General features: G+C 41.3%; 2 protein-coding genes across 4 annotated transcripts in view; both read right to left on the bottom strand.

Annotated features, from left to right (window-relative positions):
* nsun6 (NOP2/Sun RNA methyltransferase 6) overlaps positions 1 to 19,010 on the bottom strand; it is a 40,985-nt gene that overhangs the window by 10,426 nt on the left and 11,549 nt on the right. For all 3 annotated transcript variants that reach the window (XM_076290018.1, XM_076290016.1, XM_076290017.1), the window contains exons 7-9: positions 5,517 to 5,598; positions 4,506 to 4,625; positions 4,213 to 4,375 (exon numbers count right to left, since the gene is read on the bottom strand). In XM_076290018.1, the coding sequence (XP_076146133.1) occupies positions 4,213 to 4,375; positions 4,506 to 4,625; positions 5,517 to 5,598 (365 nt within the window). The remainder of the gene's footprint in view (positions 1 to 4,212; positions 4,376 to 4,505; positions 4,626 to 5,516; positions 5,599 to 19,010) is intronic.
* Positions 16,360 to 17,793, bottom strand: LOC143131545 (general transcription factor II-I repeat domain-containing protein 2-like). Its single transcript, XM_076291187.1, has one exon. The coding sequence runs from the start codon at positions 17,791 to 17,793 to the stop codon at positions 16,360 to 16,362; it is 1,434 nt and encodes a 477-aa protein (XP_076147302.1).

The following is a 19,010-nucleotide window of genomic DNA, read 5'->3' as shown; positions in this document are numbered from 1 at the left end:
TTTTTTCTGACAGAAAACCACATAGTTCGTATGCTTATCCTATGTATCACCGGGATTCACACCACTCAGCGTGTTCAGGAAGCTCTCCTGAGTACGTAGACACCAGTGACAACTTTGTGTGACGTACCGTTGTCGAGTAACACGTGTTAGAAGCATGATAGCCATGCAAGCTGCCTAATGGACAAGTTAGCTTTGATTGACAATAGCTCTGGCCTATGACAAGCTACGGGGATGGTTCAAAGATAGTCTTGTAGCCAATGAGTAGACCTTTCGAACAACGTATGTTACAACCCCCTCCGGTGAGGGGAACTCTGGGAAATCGAGTGCACCTTCGTTGTGCGTAACGATAGCTTACTAGTACGATCGGCGCGTCAGAGGAATACAGTCGCAATTTTTACAGTTGGATCTTTGGAAGAAGAATAAAGAAAACATGCCGAAAAGACAGGCAAAGAAGAAGAATGTGGAGGTCGAACCAGCTGAGGAAAGTACCAGCAGTTTGAGTGAAAGTCGTAAAAGTGATGAAGAGATAAGTGACATTGAGGAGAGTGAAGTTTCAGAAGACTCTGAAGGATACATGGACTTCTTAGAAGGAAAGGACCCCTGCTTTGAACGGTGAGTAAACACTATATATTTGTAACAGAAACTCGATATATGATATGTTTATGTATATATTTATATTTATTATTTACTTTACATAATTGGGATGTTAGGGTTAGTGGCCAATATGACTGTACAACTCCACTGATTGAGTACATTGCCATGGGGGAGGGGATGCAATCTACCTGTGTGTGTGTGTGTGTGTGTGTATAAGAAAGAGAAACACACACACACAGGGGGATGGGGGGTGAGAGGGACCTAGGTGTCATGGGGGAGGGGATGCAATCTACCTGTGTGTGTGTGTGTGTGTGTGTGAGAGAGAGAAGTAGGGGGAAGGTGAGTGTCCTGTATTAGTCTGAAGGAGGGGGGGGGGGGGGCTAAGCTGACTGATGTGTGTGGGGTATAGTTTGTACTGGAGGTGGAGTGAGAGCATGGGCCTGTGGTATTGTGAACATGCAGTCATAGGGGAGGGAATGCAAATGTAGTCGCATCGAATGTGCTCCTGTGTGTATATGGTTTGATTGTTTTGTCTCTGTTCTCTTCAGTGATAGTGATGACGACTTCAGCGATGAAGACTGAGAGCCGGCTTCAAGGAAGAGAGCAAGAGGAGGGAGTGATGAAGAGGAGTCAGCGGCAGGTCCTTCGTCCTCTACCCCTCAGCTAAGTAAGAAAGCAGCGGGTGCTGCAGGACGAGCAAGGGGGAGAGCAACATCCACCCCAAGAGGCAGAGCCAGGGGCCGGGGCCGGGGCCGTGCCAGAGGCCCAGAGGAACGTGAAGAGGAGGAGGAGCCATGGCTCGGTGAGGACACCGTGGATCTCATGCCCCACAGCCCACATTTCGGCCACCAAGGACAGACTCCATTTTGCGCACACTGGTGCAAAACACAAACAAGTTTGGGTCGATGCATCGCGGCGCAAAGTGGCAAACAATAACCATGCCAGATCTGGCAATACTTATCTACATGGGACTTGTGCAGGTTGCCAATATCACAGACTACTGGAGACTTGCCAAACTGTATAACCTGTCTTTTCCCCGCTCTGTGATATCCGGCCGCAAGTTCCAGATGATTGCGACCTCCCTTCACATGAGCAATCCAGATGACGACGTGGTGAATGATGCAAGGCGTGGGACAGCTGCCTATGATCGTCTGGCTAAGATCAAGCCCATGTATACAGAGATGCGTGAGGTGTGCAAGGCCAACTTTCATCCCAATCAGCACATCAGTGTTGATGAAAGGATGGTGGCCTCCAAAGCCCGTGTCAGCATGAGGCAGAACATGAAAGACAAACCCTGCAAATGGGGTTATAAACTTTTCGTTCTGGCTGACTCCATCAATGGCTATACATGGGACTTCTTTGTGTACGAGGGTAAGTCCCATGTCCTGATAGGGAAAGGCCTCAGCTATGACTCTGTGATGGAGTTGGTCTCCCCACGGCTTCTGGGGACTGGGTATAAATTGTATGTTGACCATTTTTACACTAGCCCCATGCTGTTCCAGGACCTTCTCCAGTCAAAGATCTGGGCCTGTGGAACCATCCGCTCTAACAGGAAAGGATTCCCTGCAGGCAGGCCTGGCATGTTAGATAAAGGCAGTCCCAGAGGCACCATCAGATGGATTAGGAAAGATCCTTTGTTGTTTGTGCAATGGAGGGACACACGGGATGTCCAGATGTGTTCAACAATCCACCAGGCACATGGAGGCGAGACTGTCCAGAGGAGGGTGAAGGGTGCGGATGGGAAGTGGTCCATGGAGAACCTGCCAGTTCCACCTGCAGTAAAAGACTACAACCGGCACATGGGTGGAGTCGACCTGTCAGACGCCCTGATAGGTTATTACAACGTCCTCCATAAAACAAAGAAGTGGTACAAGACCCTGTTTTATCACTTTGTGGACATTGCAATTGTCAATGCATTCATTATTCACAAGGAGATTGCCAAAGCCAAGGGTGACAAACCATTCACACAGAAGGCTTTCCGGGAGAATCTTGTGCTCCAACTTTCTGAAGCTGGCTCACCCACCACTGTGCAGCAGCCTCCATCTGCACCTGCATCTGGTATGCATCTCCCCATTTATCTTGGGACAGATGCCACTCAGGGCCGCAAGAGGTGCACGGTTTTCCAGCTCAAGACACCAATTGCCTGTGAGACTTGTGACAAGCCATTTTGTTTTGTGTCAACCAGGAACTGTTACAGAGACTGGCATCACAGCCAACCCTAAACATAGACTGCAACACCCCCCCCCCAAAAAAAAAGTCACTTTACATGTTTCCCTGTAAAGTGTTTACACTGCCATTTGTAAATAGTTTTTCTACACTTATTATTCCTATTCTTATTCTATTCTATTCATATTATTATTTTTGTGTGTTCTACTGTGCACTTTATTGCATTCTAGTGTGCCAAATGTAAATAGTTTCCCTCATATTTTGTTTTACTTATATTTGCACTGAAGCCATTTTGCTGCTCTTCACCTTTTTTCATATTTGCCTTTTACAAATGTTTGCACTACTACAAATTTACTTTTACAAATACAAATTTGCACTATATCACATTGTTTATAATTTTTTTATTGAAATTCTTGAGGCGTTTTGGCAAAAGTAGAGTTTTGTGTGAAGTAATACCTCTGTAAAACAGTACCACAGCCATCTCTGACTGAGCCAGATGCAATCCCCTGGGTGTCAGCTTTCATTTGAGACCAAGATCATGATTATAGGCCAAGGGGTTCTTCTGTTATTAGACTTTATTTGGAGTATGCGTTTTGGGTAACCAAAGGTCCCTTTTGGAGTCTCCAAAAAGACACTGAGCAAAACGCATATGCATTTCCACACAAAAATGGCTCTAAAGGGGTCATACTTCATTGTACAAACATTTCCTTTGATATTTATCTTCACAACACCTGGGAGTGGGCCCCTGATGTGTTTCAATGGCAATATAAGGGACTTTCACATCTGAAATGTGGCCATTTCCAGGGATTTACATAACCGCCTGAAAGAAAAATCAATATTCCAGCTACTGTAGCACTTTGATAGTACATAACAGAGTCATTCTGACAGTTTCTAAAAATTCTACAAGGTCTCAGCTTTCAGGGGATACCAGGCATTTGATGATAGGTCACAGTATGAGGACACAGGAGCTATTACAGTAGACTCTGTCCCATTTCGGGCAAAATCCCCAAAATAGGCCAATATGCATATCAGGTTTTAAAGGATATCGACTAATTATCGTTATCGTCAAAATCACAAAAAATATTGAGATATTATTTTTTGTCCATATCGCCCACCCCTAATATCAACTAATTTCTCAACTTGCAGGACAAACTGCCGTTACTAGTTCTAAATGGATGGTTGCTACGGCCAAAGGCCAGTCTTTAGCTCTATCTCTCCCTTTGTCAAGTGGGCGTATCCCAAGATTCTGATGAACTTTAGCATTGAAACATCTCCATTTTACTTAGCCTGCTGTCATCCATCTAGCTAAAAGCCACCTCCGTCATATGCTACACAATGTGGCCCATGTGCTCTTTAGTAAAGTAGTGCCCACGTGCTCTTTAGTAAAGTAGTGCCCACGTGCTCTTTAGTAAAGTAGTGCCCAGGTAGTGCCCACAGCCCAGTCCTACTCACTAGCTCCATCCCACATGCTCTTCTGGCTGGGGCTGGTCCCCGTGGCAACGGCCTGGATGCTGTTGCAGCAGAAGGCCTGGATGCAGTCCAGTTGCTGATTGGCTGCATTTTCACGGAGCTTCTCCACTTTGGACCGGATCTTGTCTAGCGCCACTACCACTCCCTGTGAGGGACAAACAGAGTAACTCAACTCAGATAGGACACCCGAAGGAACAATATAAACTATCTGGCGCACGCACACAAACACAGACCCCTAAACAGATATCCTCCACACACACACAGGTTTGTCTCACCTGGTTCCTCATCAGGGTGGCGATGTGTGTGGTTTTCCCTCCAGGTGCAGCACACATGTCCAACACACACTCTCCCGACCGCGGGCCCAACACATGACTCACCAACACAGAGGGCAAGTTCTACACACATACACACACAATAATATATTTATATAATAAATACCAACACAGGGGGCAAGTTCTACACACACACAATAATATATAAATACCAACACAGGGGGCAAGTTATACACACACACAATAATATATAAATATCAACACAGGGGGCAAGTTATACACACATACACACACAATAATATATAAATACCAACACAGGGGGCAAGTTATACACACACACAATAATAGAAATACCAACACAGAGGGCAAGTTCTACACACACACACAAATATGTATATATATATATATATATATGTATATGTATATATATATATATATATATATATATATATATATTTTATAAATACCAACACAGAGGGCAAGTTATACACACACACACCAACAAATACCAACACAGGGGGCAAGTTCTACACACACACACGATAATAATATGAATTATCCAGTTTTATATATACTGTATACATATATTATAAGTACAATTCTACACACACCCAATGTTGTAGAACCCTACAAAATAATATTGATGTTTCTTTAAATTATTATTATTTGTTTAAAGATTTTTTTTAAATGAATAGTTTACATGAAAGTACTTTATTTTGATATTGATATAGGCAGAACTATACTGTTCCATTCTATGTACATTCTATATACTGATTTTATAGCAGTTAATGGGTTAATCCCCCAAAAATAGATTGTTATACTTAGTAACTTTATCTTTAGTCAAGTTGAATGTATGAATCAGTAGTTGGAGACAGTCAATAATATGGGGGGAGGAAGTTATTTATATATAAATAACAATGAACCCAACACCTGACTCAACAACACAAAGGGTAAGTTCTACAAACACCCAGAAATATAGACATATGACAATACAAACACACACAATATACAGACCTGCAGAAACACTAGATGTGGCAAAACTCTATCAAAACATGGAGTGATGTACAAACGATCGGTCATCCTCACAGCCACTCCCCTACGACACACACACACACATACACACACACATGATGGAGTCATAACATGGGCACTTGTATATCCATGTAGATCTATGATGATCATTTATAATATTAAAGATCATGTAAACCAAACATCAATGCACCATATATAAATGGTTTTATTACACACCCAGACAAATCTGAACCTACCCAGACTCAAAACCTAAAGGACCCAAAACCCTAAAGAACTTGAGGCTCATTACAGAGAAATATCCTAACCATTTGTTCTATCTTAACTTAAGTTTCACAGATAAGAAAAATCCTTTCTTCCTATTACAGGTGCAATTCCTAAACTCATGGTTGTGTCATATTTTATCTATTTGGGGTGTCACGATTGTCAAAATCCTCGATTCGATTTAATTTTCGATTTTAAAGTCACGATTCGATTCGATTTTCAATCTCTTTTTAATATTGCTATTAAAGCAATAGTTTTTTTACCTTAAAATAATGTTTCCAATCGTTTCAGTGGTTCATCAACTCGTAACAGGGTGAACAGCAATTCTGCATTCGCTTCGCGGCCCTCTATGGGCTATAACCGCACTATGTACAGTAAGTTTGCCAGATCGGGTAGCGGATTTGTAGTTCGATGGAATGAGACATAAGAAACTACAAATTTGACTTGCATCTGTTACATCGTACTTTTATAAGTCATGCAAAATATTCTACCTTGTCTGTGGACATTGTTATTTGCAAAGCCGGTGCTGGATAAACAAATAGTGTGCATGCGACAGAGGGAAAGTTCTTTGGTGTTGCTTTAAGGCAGTGGTCCCCAAACTTTTTCATCCGAGGGCCAGCTCACTATGCCAGGCTCTAAGAGAGGGCCAGAGACTCGGAGTATATCAGTAACCATAAATAGCTTAGTGCTGTGAACAACAGCAGTCTACCTTGGTTGAATATTCCATTACATTTAATCATAGGCTACTGCAATTTAATACCATTGTTAGCTGAGTTTATGTTGCCATCATGCCATATCAGTGTAAAATGTAGCTCAAATGAAATAATAGGCAACTAATAAAAAAGACTTTAGCATTCCCAAAAGTATTAGCAGGGAGTCCCAAAAGTATTTTATTCAAAATGTGTGAACTCTGAACTCTGTGTCTTGGCATACACAGCTCAAGTTGTGAACAAGCAATATCCTACAACTAATTTAGTTTTCAAAATATGAGAGTTTTATGAAGTGCTGGCAAAAACGATGTCGTACTCCCGTGCGGGCCAGATGCTATCACGGACATGTTTTGCTGGGCCACCAAAAATGAGGTGGCGGGCCGTAGTTTGGGGACCACTGCTTTAAGGCATTCCTTCTGTTAACTTTTCTGGCCTTTTCCTATTCTGTTTTGGGGGCTTTTATTTCGAATCCGCTTTTCATTTTGAAACCGCTCCAACCGCACATTAAACATAGACGTGAACATAGAATGATAATTTGATTGTTTCAGCACACTCCGAAGGGACCCAAGGTTAGTGTTTATGGAATATGCACTTGTCAAAGTAATTTTGGACTGTAACTAGATCATCTTTTCACTTGCTAAGTTGAGTAAGTTACTGTTAATTGACGTGAATGAACGACAAAATGCTTGATTTCAAGAGGTGCTTCAATTTCAGTCGGTTGATTTTTTTTTTTAAACTGGCTACAGCCTAGCGCTATGGTTAGGCATGGGTTAGGATTAGGTGCCTTTAAGTCAGCGGTGGCATCGCTGCCTGGAAGACGGCATTGGGGGCATAAAACACTATCAAGCTGCTTTTTTCCTGTGTCATTCCACTTTATTACACATAACTCTACCTACGGACTTAGTTAGTTAGTGTTTAATATACTTTTGGACTGTTTGATTATATTGCTAAATGTTGGGAAAAATGTTGGGACTGATGGTTCACTATTATGTTTCATTTAGTTGAAAGAGTGTCAGGATTTCCACTGACTTTTTATTGCGAGACAAGGCAGCCGCTTTCATTCACGTGTGCTGTGCTCTAATGGAAACCTTATTGTTTAGCCAAGTAGCCTAAATTTAGTTACTTTTATATCATTTTAAGAATAAGAATTTATATCATTTTAATTGTCTTTTATGTAGATTAAGAATTTCAACTCCAGTTCTTCACAGAAAAAAAATACAGAGCTTTCAATTAACACCGTAAATCATGTGTTAACACATTTTGATATCTTCCAACATCTCCAAAGCTGGTTAGAGGACCTTGGCATACTTATTCACTGTAAGGGCCTGATGAACTGATATGGTACTCAATGTATGTGGGGTCAAAGGTCAAGGCCATTTGGGCACTCTAAAAATACAGTATCTCCCAAAAAGGTTTAAGGATCAAACTTCGAACAGTTCATCACTATAAAGGTTACATGAACTAATTAAAAGCAATCACATGAACATTTTGTCCTCTAGCATTAAGGGAAAGGTAATCCACCTAAACTATATATTTTCTTAAAGCCTGCAACCTTTAGATGTGAATCAACAGGAGTTGAAATATGTCTCACCTTCCTCCATACCATACTCAATACAAAGTCCTATACTGTATACGTGAGCCAAATATACAGCTGATATATGTTGGCCTGTAACATTAAGGAAAAACAAATTAAACAGCCTAAATTACATCTTTTCTGAAAACTTAAACCCTCTAGACGTGACTTTAACATGAGTTGAATCATGTCCCACCTTCCTCTATACCATGCACAATACATATTCCTGTATTGTATATGGGTGAACAATGGCTGATACATTTTGGCCTTCACCATTAAAACAAAGCAAATTCAACCACCTAGACTGGATATTTTCGAAAAAGCCTATACCTTCTAGATGTGAAATAACATGAATTGTGACAATCAAGCAAGTCAAGTCAAGTTGAGTCAAGCAAGTCACAAGTCAACTCATACAAATTCATGATGATTTACTCACATTTTCATTTTCAAATAGGCTACAGTAGACTAGTTATGAACTGCTGGACATTTATTTGCAACAAAAAATATGTTTTTTTGCTACTCATTACTCAAAAGGCATTGCATTCAAGACACATATGAACGGTCTTGAATCTTGTTTCAATATGCCTCAAACATTAGGCTACATCAAATCATGAAAATATATTCAAACAATTCACGTTACACCGGTCATATTGAATTTTAATTTGAACTTGAATTTCCCCTTGGGGATCAATAAAGTTTCTATCTATCCATCATATCCTGGGACCCAGCCCAGAGTTTCCGGCAGCTAAGGTGAAAGTCACAGTAAGTGAAAACATTGTAGGCTACACCAAATTCCTTATGGAAATATGGATTTTAATTAATTGCCCTACCCCCACCCCAGGAGGTTAAGGACACTAGGTGGCTATCACAAGAGAAGGCCATTTCAAACCTTCAAAGAAATCTACACTTGCTGAGGAGGCAGATATAAAGAAGGACCCCGTGGCACGAGGATTGTACACATACTGTATATATTAGGGTGCATCATCCGCCTCACTTTTTGAAAAAAAATTGAAAATCAATCTGTCCCTAGAATAATTTTGTTCCATTAACCAAATAAAACTTCCATGAGAAATTTTATTGAATTCTATTGATGTTTAGGTGGCCCACCGAGCCTCTGAAGTTTCCAACTAAAGACGTCCATAAAGCTAGGCTGTAAATATCCTTTTTTCTTAAATAAAGCCAAAAATAATGGGTCTAGCCTAGGGATGTAACGATTACCGGTATAATGATAAACCGTGATAAAAATGTTGACGATAACAATTACCGTTTTCTTTTGAAATATCATAATTATCACGGCCGATTACCACAGTGTTGAAACCGTGTGTTTAATCCTTCCCAGCTTCATCCGAGCCTGCTTTTGACATACAGTAGGCCTACAATGAAGCAAAATTGGTACCCTACTGATTCTGTTGTCTAATTGATGGTTTTAACTGCGATTTGGATTAGGCTACAACTGATTTTAAAAGGCGGAACATTTTCACCGCAAAACTTACTGTATCATTTAGCCACTCTGCGTCTTTTTATGTTCGCGTCCACATTAAATCCATTCCACTCACGTTATCAGAAGAACACAGTAGTGTTCGAACACTTACTTTGGTCTCACTCAGGGTAGGAATTTAATGGCGGCCACGTCGTTGCCCCTTGCGTTGGCCGTGATGTCCCTTTGAAAATCAGAGATTTACAGGCCACGGTGGCCTTGGTGCCCTTCTTTCAATATTCTGCTTTGCGTCCTACTAATAGCGATTAGTAGTCAAAATATGTCAAATTATTCACAGCGCAAATTAATTTAGTATTTTACGCAGTGGAGAAAGTGACAGCACAAGAAAGAAAGTGCGTCTAAATTCACCCATTCTTCTCAGTTGAACTACTCGCGAAGTAGCCTACTCATCACACAGACATCACAAGTATCACATGAAAGAGCTTTTTCTCAGCTTTTAAATGATGTTAGCCGCGAATTGCTGTGGTGAACGGTTCGCGAGAAAAGTAAATAATATAATTCAATTTAATCATAAATTCTACTGAAGGTTTTGCGTCCATCTCCCTACCCGTTCCTCTCGGTGCAATACTTCACGAACCTTTCGTTTAACACATGACCAACCATATATCAGAATAAACAGCAGACCTTACCGAACACAAAGGTGTAAAGCAGTCCCCTGTACAGTTAGCCGTTCCAGAGTAATCCAGTTTTGAATTTGCAGTAAATTTCGACAATCATGGATGTCTCCAAATTTGGGCTTTAAGTTTTACAATGTGTTTAAATTGTTCCACATGATTTCATAACGGGCCAAATACAAAATAAATGCTACAAATATCGCCTAGATATCGGTAAATCAGAGGACAGCTGACTAAGAGTTTGTGAAAGTAGATCACAAAATGCAAAGCATGCATCTAGGCTATTTGAGTTTCTTAAAGCTGAACTGTGCTTAAATTGTTCAATACATGATTTCATAACAGGCCAAATATAAAATAAATGTTAAATATAGCCTAGATATCTGTAAATATTAGATGGTCAGATGATTTGCAGTTCTATGTAATATGTCATGTTTCATGTTTTTGTAATGTTTCATACAGTAATGCAGGTATACTGCAGTGAATAGGCTATACAACTTTGATCATTTTTATAGCCTACTACTGTATAGTTAACTTTGGCCTTGGTGCCCTAACACAGGGGTCCCCAACCTTTTATGTGCCATGGACCGGTTTGATTCCCATTTTTTTTTTTCACGGACCGGGGGGGGCGTAGTAGGTTGGGGGTTCGGGGGTTCCATGTTCCATATGTGTTGTGCATGCATTACTTGAAAAGAACTAGCTCCAGTTATGTAGCCTATGAACAGTGAAGGTAACGAACTCTTAAAAATGTGAAAAACGTGAACTTGAATAAGTAGGCTAAAAATTTAACAATAGGCCTATGAACTATGAAAATTTAACAACTTGAAGCTACATCTATCAAGTGTGAACATGCTTAACAAAATATGGGAACAAAACATGGGAACTAAACGTGCATTACGAATATAATCAGTGGGAGCCCTGTGCTTGTTTCCCTGCAACAAGAAGGTTCCATCTGGGGGTGATGGAAGACAGTAACACCCTCAGTGTGTTTGAAATGTCCAGTCGATTGCGCAATTTGGTCTCAGTTGCAGTCATTGCAGAAACGTGGTGGAAAATGGTAGCAACGTTTTCAGCGCTTTTACGGCTATCTCGGTATATTCTGCTCTGGTTTTGATCCAAAAACCCGCCAGAGAGGTTTCCTCATACACACTCTTAAGACCACCGTCATTTGCAATTTCGATCAACTGCTCTTCCTCCTGCGCTGACAAGTTAGGACTATTCTGGATATTGACAAATGGGTTGCGGACCCACTCATTGGTTTGCCGTGGATCTTTGGAGGATGGGAAGTAGCCTAACGCTCAAACTTATTTGAAAGCGCAACAAGGTGAGCTGCGAGAGAAAGGGCCCTGCCTCAGTCTCTCCCAAAACCCCCACTACTGTTTGGAACATATCAAATACACCCCGTTCCCATTCGTCCCCACAAATCAAGCTTGGCTTTAAATACAGTGACTTTATCTGCCAGTTCAAGACAGTCGTCATTCTCCCCTGGAGTGACAGGTTGAGGTCATTAAGCAACCCGAATATGCCACACAAGCGAGTTTTGACACCCAGTCCTCATCACTAAAATGTGCAGCTAACGGTGACTTTTTTTTCTGTAACAAATCTCTGCAGCGGCTCTCGCAACTTAAACACCCTGGCCAGTGTCTGCTAAAGATTATTGTTTTTTGTTGCTCATTCTAGCAGTTTAGCTAACTTCGTGTGACACTACCGTTCGCCAAGAACTGATCAAGTGAAGTGAGCTGACCTGAGGCTGCGCAGCGCTGAAGGCAATATATAGTGTTGAAGGCGGGACAGACAGACGTAAGAAAATAGACCTTGCAAAATGCAAACATTCGTGCAATCAAACAACTGCATATAGGCCTATGCCATGTAAAAACGTGACATTATTGCGAATTAAATTTAGTTTAGTTTGCATGCAACTCATGTCGTAGGCTACGGCCCGGTTAGGAATGTCCCGGTGGTTGGGGACCGCTGCCCTAACATGTGGCCTTTGTGCCCTCCACCAAATATGCCCAACTGAAGGCCAAGTGGACTTGCCCCCAGAATGGTGAAATTCCAAGCCTGGTCTCACTCATTGGATCCAAATAACACAGTAGGCCTAATAGCAACCTCCATGTCATGGTAGGGTAAGTTAAGCTATAAGCACATACCCAATTAAACATGAAAAACTGAACCGGACACTTTTTGAAACTATTTCAGCTTGTGTAGGCCTATCAGTGCTTTCTGAACATATTGAACACACTTTTAAAAATACCGTGATAATACCGAAAACCGTGATAATTTTGGTCACTATAACCGTGAGGTTAAATTTTCATACCGTTACATCCCTAGTCTAGCCCTATAATGTCAATGGAAGTTGAATATAAATATGGACTTTTCGCATCATTTGGTGTGAGTCGTGTGTCTCTATCTTTATTACTTCCTGAGATATGGCAGTAGTGTACATTTTCGGGGAAGATGAAATAAAAATTGCCTTTGCCAGGCATTTTCAATAAACAACATGAAAGTAAACTATCAATTGCTGTCATGGGTTTTGCCAGTACCAAATTTGAAGGCTGGAAAACAATATATGTGGTCAGCTAATGCCTTATCGAATGAACCAAATGAGGCGGTCATTTTTCATGGACTCCAGAAATAACATAGCCTGGGTGTTCCCATGCTGCCTTGCGCGCGATTTGATTCACGCTGCTAAGGCAGCCTGGAAACTACCGCCCTAATTTTTGCCTCAGATAGGGAACCAATCACAGAACAGGGGGGAAAGCAAGACGATGATGAGCTATGCACAGACGCATTTGATAGACATCCGTGGCACCCAATAAACGGATCTGGGCATTTTTTTCAAATACGAGAAAATGAACGTTTGGTTCCCAGACCACATCTCATTGAGAAGTGGTGGCGCTAGCCAGGCTAGAAATAACAAGTCCTCCTTGTTCTTCACCAAGCTTTCAGCGTTCTCTGGCCAGAGCAAAAGTCTTGTCAGTTTTTCTCCATCTTCTGAAGTTTCTCCAGTGTAGATGGGCTGGTCCGTCGTTTCAGTGGGATAGCTCAGAGTTTGGCATTTTCATCCAAACAATGCCATTCATGCCATTTGGGGGCAGCCGTGGCCTACTGGTTAGGGCTTTGGGCTTGTAACCGAAGGGTGCCCATATCCACGGCTGAAGTGCCCTTGAGCAAGGCACCTAACCCCTCACTGCTCCCCGAGCGTCGCTGTAGCAGGCAGCTCACTGCGTCGGGAGTAGTGTGTGCTTCACCTCACTGTGTGTATACTGTGTGCGGAGTGTGTTTCACTAGTTCACGGATTGGGATAAATGCAGAGACCAAATTTCCCTCACAGGATCAAAAGAGTATATACTTATACTTAAAAGTTTGATGATTTTTTTCACAGGCTTTCCTTTCTGATATCAAAGGAATGTTGGCCTTTTTATAAAAGCTGGACAGCTGGGACAGTACGATATTTGCTGATTCACACTTTGTCCTGTTTTCTGATGAACCATCCGAAAGATACCACACGAAGCAACTGAGAACTTGGCGACAGTTTGGAAGACGGGATCCAGTGATAATCGAGTCATCCTGAACAAGACCACTGCCCAAACCAAATATCCAAGACGACTGTCTTATAGACTGAGTACATTTTGAAGACTGTGGATTGGCATTACTAATACACTCTCCACTAGAAGCCATGTTGCAAGAAAGTTCATGTAATCATGTGTGATACAACTACTACTCTACACTAAACAAAATAGTCCCACACATGTAGCCTATATCTGATTTGGAATTATGAGATTTTTATAACACCATAGCAACAGTTAAATTAAATGATTAATGACAAGTGTTACAATACACATTAAGGTGTTTTTCATCAAATAACATATTATTCAAAATAGAAAAAAAAAAAAAAAATATGTATGACAACATAAAGAAACCCAATGTTTATCAAATGAGCTGTGTGCTTTATGCCCTTAATACAGTTATTATTTAAATAACTACTGGCTAACAACGAAATAATGTGAAATACACCCCCATAGTCCCCCATATTGCGAGGTGATTTCCTGAATTTGGCAACAATTTCGACCATTCATAAAGGTTGATGGTGGGCCACATAAATATTACCCAATTTACTTCAAAATTTACCAGGAATGTTTTTTCGCTTATTGGAACATAATAAGCATAGGGACAGATTCATTTGCATATGTCAAGGCGGATGATGCACCCTAATATATATATATATAATATATATATATATATATATATATATATATAGGATTGTACACATACTGTATATATAAACGTGGCATGAGGATTGTACACATACTGTATATATAAATGTGTATATATATATATTAGGGGTGTCACGATTCTCCAAATCCTCGATTCAATGTAATTTTCGATTTTAAAGTCACGATTCGATTCGATTTTCGATCTTTTTAAAATATTACTATTAATGCATTACTTAAATATGACTATTAATGCATTCCTTATATTTTATTTACTCTTTTTGGCCTTTTCCTTTTCTTTTTCGGGGGACTTATATTTTGAAACCGCTTTGAAACCGTTCCAACCGCGAGGTTGTAATGTAAACAGAACTAACTTTAGGCTAAAACAGAGACGTGAACATAGTAAAATGAAACAACACAGAATGTTAATTTGATTGTTTCAGCACACTCCGAAGAGACCCAAGGTTAGTGTTCATGGAATATGTACTTATAAATGTGCATTTTAAGCCTTAAAGTAACTTTGGACTGTAATTAGACCATCTTTTCACTTGCTAAGTTGAGTAGGCTAAGTTAGTTTTAATTGACGTGAATGAACGAATACCTCCACACCGGTGATTTCAAAGTAGCAAGAGGGGCTTTGATTTCGGTAGGTTGATGTGTAGGCCTATATTTTAACTGGCTGCAGCCTAAAATTAGAGGGGTGTTGACGCTGCAGTTCAGCACGTGCATGTGTGTTTGTGCCTCTTGGCATACATGCTGGACACGACATTGGGGGTGTGGCTGCATCGTCGATTCTACTTTTAAGTTCGAAGTTCGAGATTGAGATGTAATTTCGATCGATTTCGAAATAAAATCGAAATCGTGACACCCTTAACATATATCGAGGATTGTACACATACTGTGCAACTTACAGATTCGTCGCAGCTGTTCACCTGCAAGGGCTCCTTTCTAGCTCAGGTCAAAGAGAAGGTAACCCATCTTAATATCAACGCCGAAGAAGAGAGAGGGAAACGTGGGGCGCCTCTTTCCAACCCCACCCTATGGGCACCTCACCCTATGGGCACCCCACCCTATGGACACCTCACCCTATGGGCACCTCACCCTATGGGCACCCCACCCTATGGGCACGTTTTCAGACACAAGTTAGCAAGCTCAAGAATGAATAAACAATAACGAGTCTGTCTCTGAAATATTATCAGCCAAAATGTTTCATTTTCTCTCACATCTAATGTTAATAGGTCATGGAGCCCTACATTGACAGCCTCATTCAGCACCTGGAGCTGAGGGTCCAGCAGCCTCTAGTGCTCTGGTACCACCAGGACCACAAGGTGATGAGAGTCGTGCCATCTCAGACCTACAAATGCTGGCCAAGTGGTTCCCGCCCATCAATGAAAAGACACTTCTCCAAAAATGGCAGAGCTTTAAAGTGCTTACAACAACTGGAATCTTAAAAGTGAGTCATTAACATAACATGAAGTTGTTTATGTAAGTGCACGCATATGAAGTTGTTTATGTAAGTGCATAACATATGAAGTTGTTTATGTAAGTTCATGCATATGAAGTTGTTTATGTAAGTGCATAACATATGAAGTTGTTTATGTAAGTGCATAACATATGAAGTTGTAAGTGCATAACATATGAAGTTGTTCATGTAAGTGCATATCTGTCATTGACCAATGTTCTAATCCATCTGGACCAGGGGTGGGCAAACTTTTTGCCAGGAGGGCCACATTGGGTTCTAAGATTTGACAGGGGGGCCGGACCGGGAACAGATGGATGGAGTGTTTGTGTGAAATAATATAAATTACATGTAAAACCCATTACGTGAGAGGATTTGGATTGCATTAATTTCATTTGATTAAGAATAAACACAGTAGAGAAATTCACAGTATACATTTGATTTACTTGAATTATTTACATTTGATTATCACAGAATAACAGCAGAGAAACTCACAGTTTCAGTGGGAACAGTGTTGTTGATCTCCCTTTTTGGCCAATGCATCAAAGTCTGGAGTGAGTTTGGTTGTGGCAATTCTCAGGATAGCTCCGAGATGCTGGTCAGTTAACCTGGATCTGTGACTGGATTTGTTGATGTTCATGACGCTGAATGTCTGCTCACAGACGTAGGTCGAGCCAAACAAAGTTAGCATCTTCTGTGCCGTCTTCCGGAGGTTTGGGAACATGGCTTCGTTGAGTGCAGCATAAAAGTCATTCAGTTTTAGAGAGTTGAACTTCTCCTTTAAGAGGGAGTCTGACTGAAGATCGATCAGTTCCAATTGCACCTCTTGTGGTGCCTTTTCGGGGTCTTGTGACAGGGGACATGACACCAGCTGAAGTGACGTTTCAATGTTGTCAAAATCAGAGAACCGACGGCTAAATTCTCCGTGCAGGTCGTCAATTGATTGGCTGTATTTCTTTGCGTTTCGCGTCGCGTCTTTCTGTGTGGCAAGTGTGGAGAAATGAACAAAAGAATTGTTTGCAATTTGTCTGGAGAACAAAGTTAGCTTAGATTTGAAGGCTTGTACATGTTTGTACATGTCGTGCACAAACTGATCTTTCCCCTGTAGTTTAACATTCAGCTCATTCAAGTACGAAAATATGTCCACAGCAAACGCAAAATCACAAAGCCAGTTCTTGTCACTTAGCTCAGGAAATTCAGTGGATTTCCCCACTAACTCCAAAAACTCGCTGATCTCGTCTTGCAGGTCCCACACTCGTTGAAACACTTTGCCCAAACTTAACCAGCGGACATGAGAGTGGTACAGCAAGTCGTGATGATCCGCATTAGTTTCTTCCAGGAACGCGATGAACTGACGATGGTGAAGTCCCTTTGCGCGTATAAAGTTGACTAGTTTTACCACTGGTTTCATGACGTGATCAAGCTGCAATATAGACTTACACAGTGATTCCTGATGGATGATGCAATGTAGGAAGATAACATCCTGGTCAGGGTTTTCCTCTTTCACTTTATCCTGGATTCTTTTCAGCAGCCCAACATGTCTTCCAGTCAAATTTGGTGATCCATCCGTTGTGACATTGGCCAGTTTACTCCAAGGTAGCTTACGTCTTTCAATGGCAGCAGACACATGGTTGTACAGATCCTCTCCACGCGTTGTTCCCTTCAGAGACTCCATGGCCAAAAACTCTTCCGTTATTTCAAAATTGTCATTAATCCCACGGATAAAAATTAAGAGTTGAGCAGTGTCTTTCACATCATTGCTTTCGTCCAGTGCTAGTGAATATAGCTTAAAGGACTCAGCCTTTTTGTTTATTTGGCTGGCTATATCTTCCTCAATCAGTTCCACACGGCGAGTCACAGTCCTGCGTGATAAACCGATCTTTTCAAACTTGCCTTGGCTCTCAGGACACAAAATACCTGCCGCCTCTATCATGCATTCTTTTAAAAACTCGCCTTCGGAGAAAGGCTTGCTAGCTTTGGCTACTTTGAATGCCAGCAAAAAGCTTGCTTTGGTGGATGACTCTTGAATCGCAGTTTGTCGGTGAAAAAGATGTTGCTGAGCCTGTAAATTAGCCGCCAACCTCTGGGCCGTGGCTGTTCGCTCTTGCGTTGACTGCTTGCTGGCGTAGTTAGCATGCTTTGTAGCAAAGTGGCGGCTGATATTGTACTCTTTGTAAACCGCCACAGTTTCTTGGCATATCAGACACACAGCCTTTGATCGGACTTCGGTAAAAAAATATTTCGTTGTCCACTCTGCATTAAACACTCGGCACTCACTGTCCACTTTTCTTTGCTTTGATAAGCTCATTTTTACAGAGGGGCTCACAGCACAAAGCTAAAGAGAAGAAGGGAGTAATATCCCACAGGCCAAAAAGGTCAATGAGCGCCACCGCAGGGAAACGCGGTATTACAGGGATATGGTGAAACGAACGAGGTTTACCGACGATAATAATATGAAATGTAATTTAATATTAGAATTTAATGGGTGGCTCCTCCTTAATGATAGTCAAGCGCTGAAAACGCATACGGGAGGCAGATGCCTTAACATTGATAAGAGTTTTTTGTAAAAAAAAAAAAAAAAAAAAATTCAATAATTTGGACAAGTTCCGCGGGCCGGATTAAAACGTTCAACGTTCACATTTGCCCATGTCTGATCTGGACCCAGCTGGACATAATGACTGCAATGGCATCTGGGTATGATGAGCTACATCTGCATCAGCAATCGCCCTCACAATACCTGTCGCTCCAATCAGCAATTGCCCTCACAATACCGGTCCCTCCAATCAGCAAACGCCCTCACAATACCTGTCTCGAGTGTGAATTGTGAGAGGGATTTCTCTGCGATGAATAGGGCAAGTCCATCATTATCTCGCAGTCTTAGATTCTAGCAAAATAGTAAATATTACACAAAAGTATAAAATAATCTAAACTTCATTCATTCTCCGTGTGTAGATCAAGACAGACTTGAGGAACAGGCTGCAGGGCAACAGTTTGACAGCCTGCATGAAAATAAGCATTAATGGTCCAATGGTAAGTGTGCAATTACCAAAGGGCCCTTGAAAAGTTCTTTTTAAAGCCAAGGAGGATAGCCTGTAGTGAAGCCAGTTGTCAGCTCTGCCATTTGTTGTTTTGCACTTTCCTTTGCACTTT

The sequence above is a fragment of the Alosa pseudoharengus genome, unplaced genomic scaffold, assembly GCF_046254945.1.
Source record: "Alosa pseudoharengus isolate Yale_2024_CS ecotype anadromous, Long Island Sound unplaced genomic scaffold, YU_APseudo_1.1 YU_APseudo_1.1_scf_18, whole genome shotgun sequence".
Classification (NCBI taxonomy): Eukaryota; Metazoa; Chordata; class Actinopteri; order Clupeiformes; family Clupeidae; genus Alosa; species Alosa pseudoharengus.
Note: the sequence above shows the minus strand (reverse complement) of the source record. Positions and strands in the feature narration are given on the sequence as shown.

What these genes read in the sequence shown, in the direction of transcription:
- LOC143131545 (XM_076291187.1), bottom strand. Translation starts at nt 17,793, where the DNA reads ATGATAGAGGCGGCAGGTATTTTGTGTCCTGAGAGCCAAGGCAAGTTT.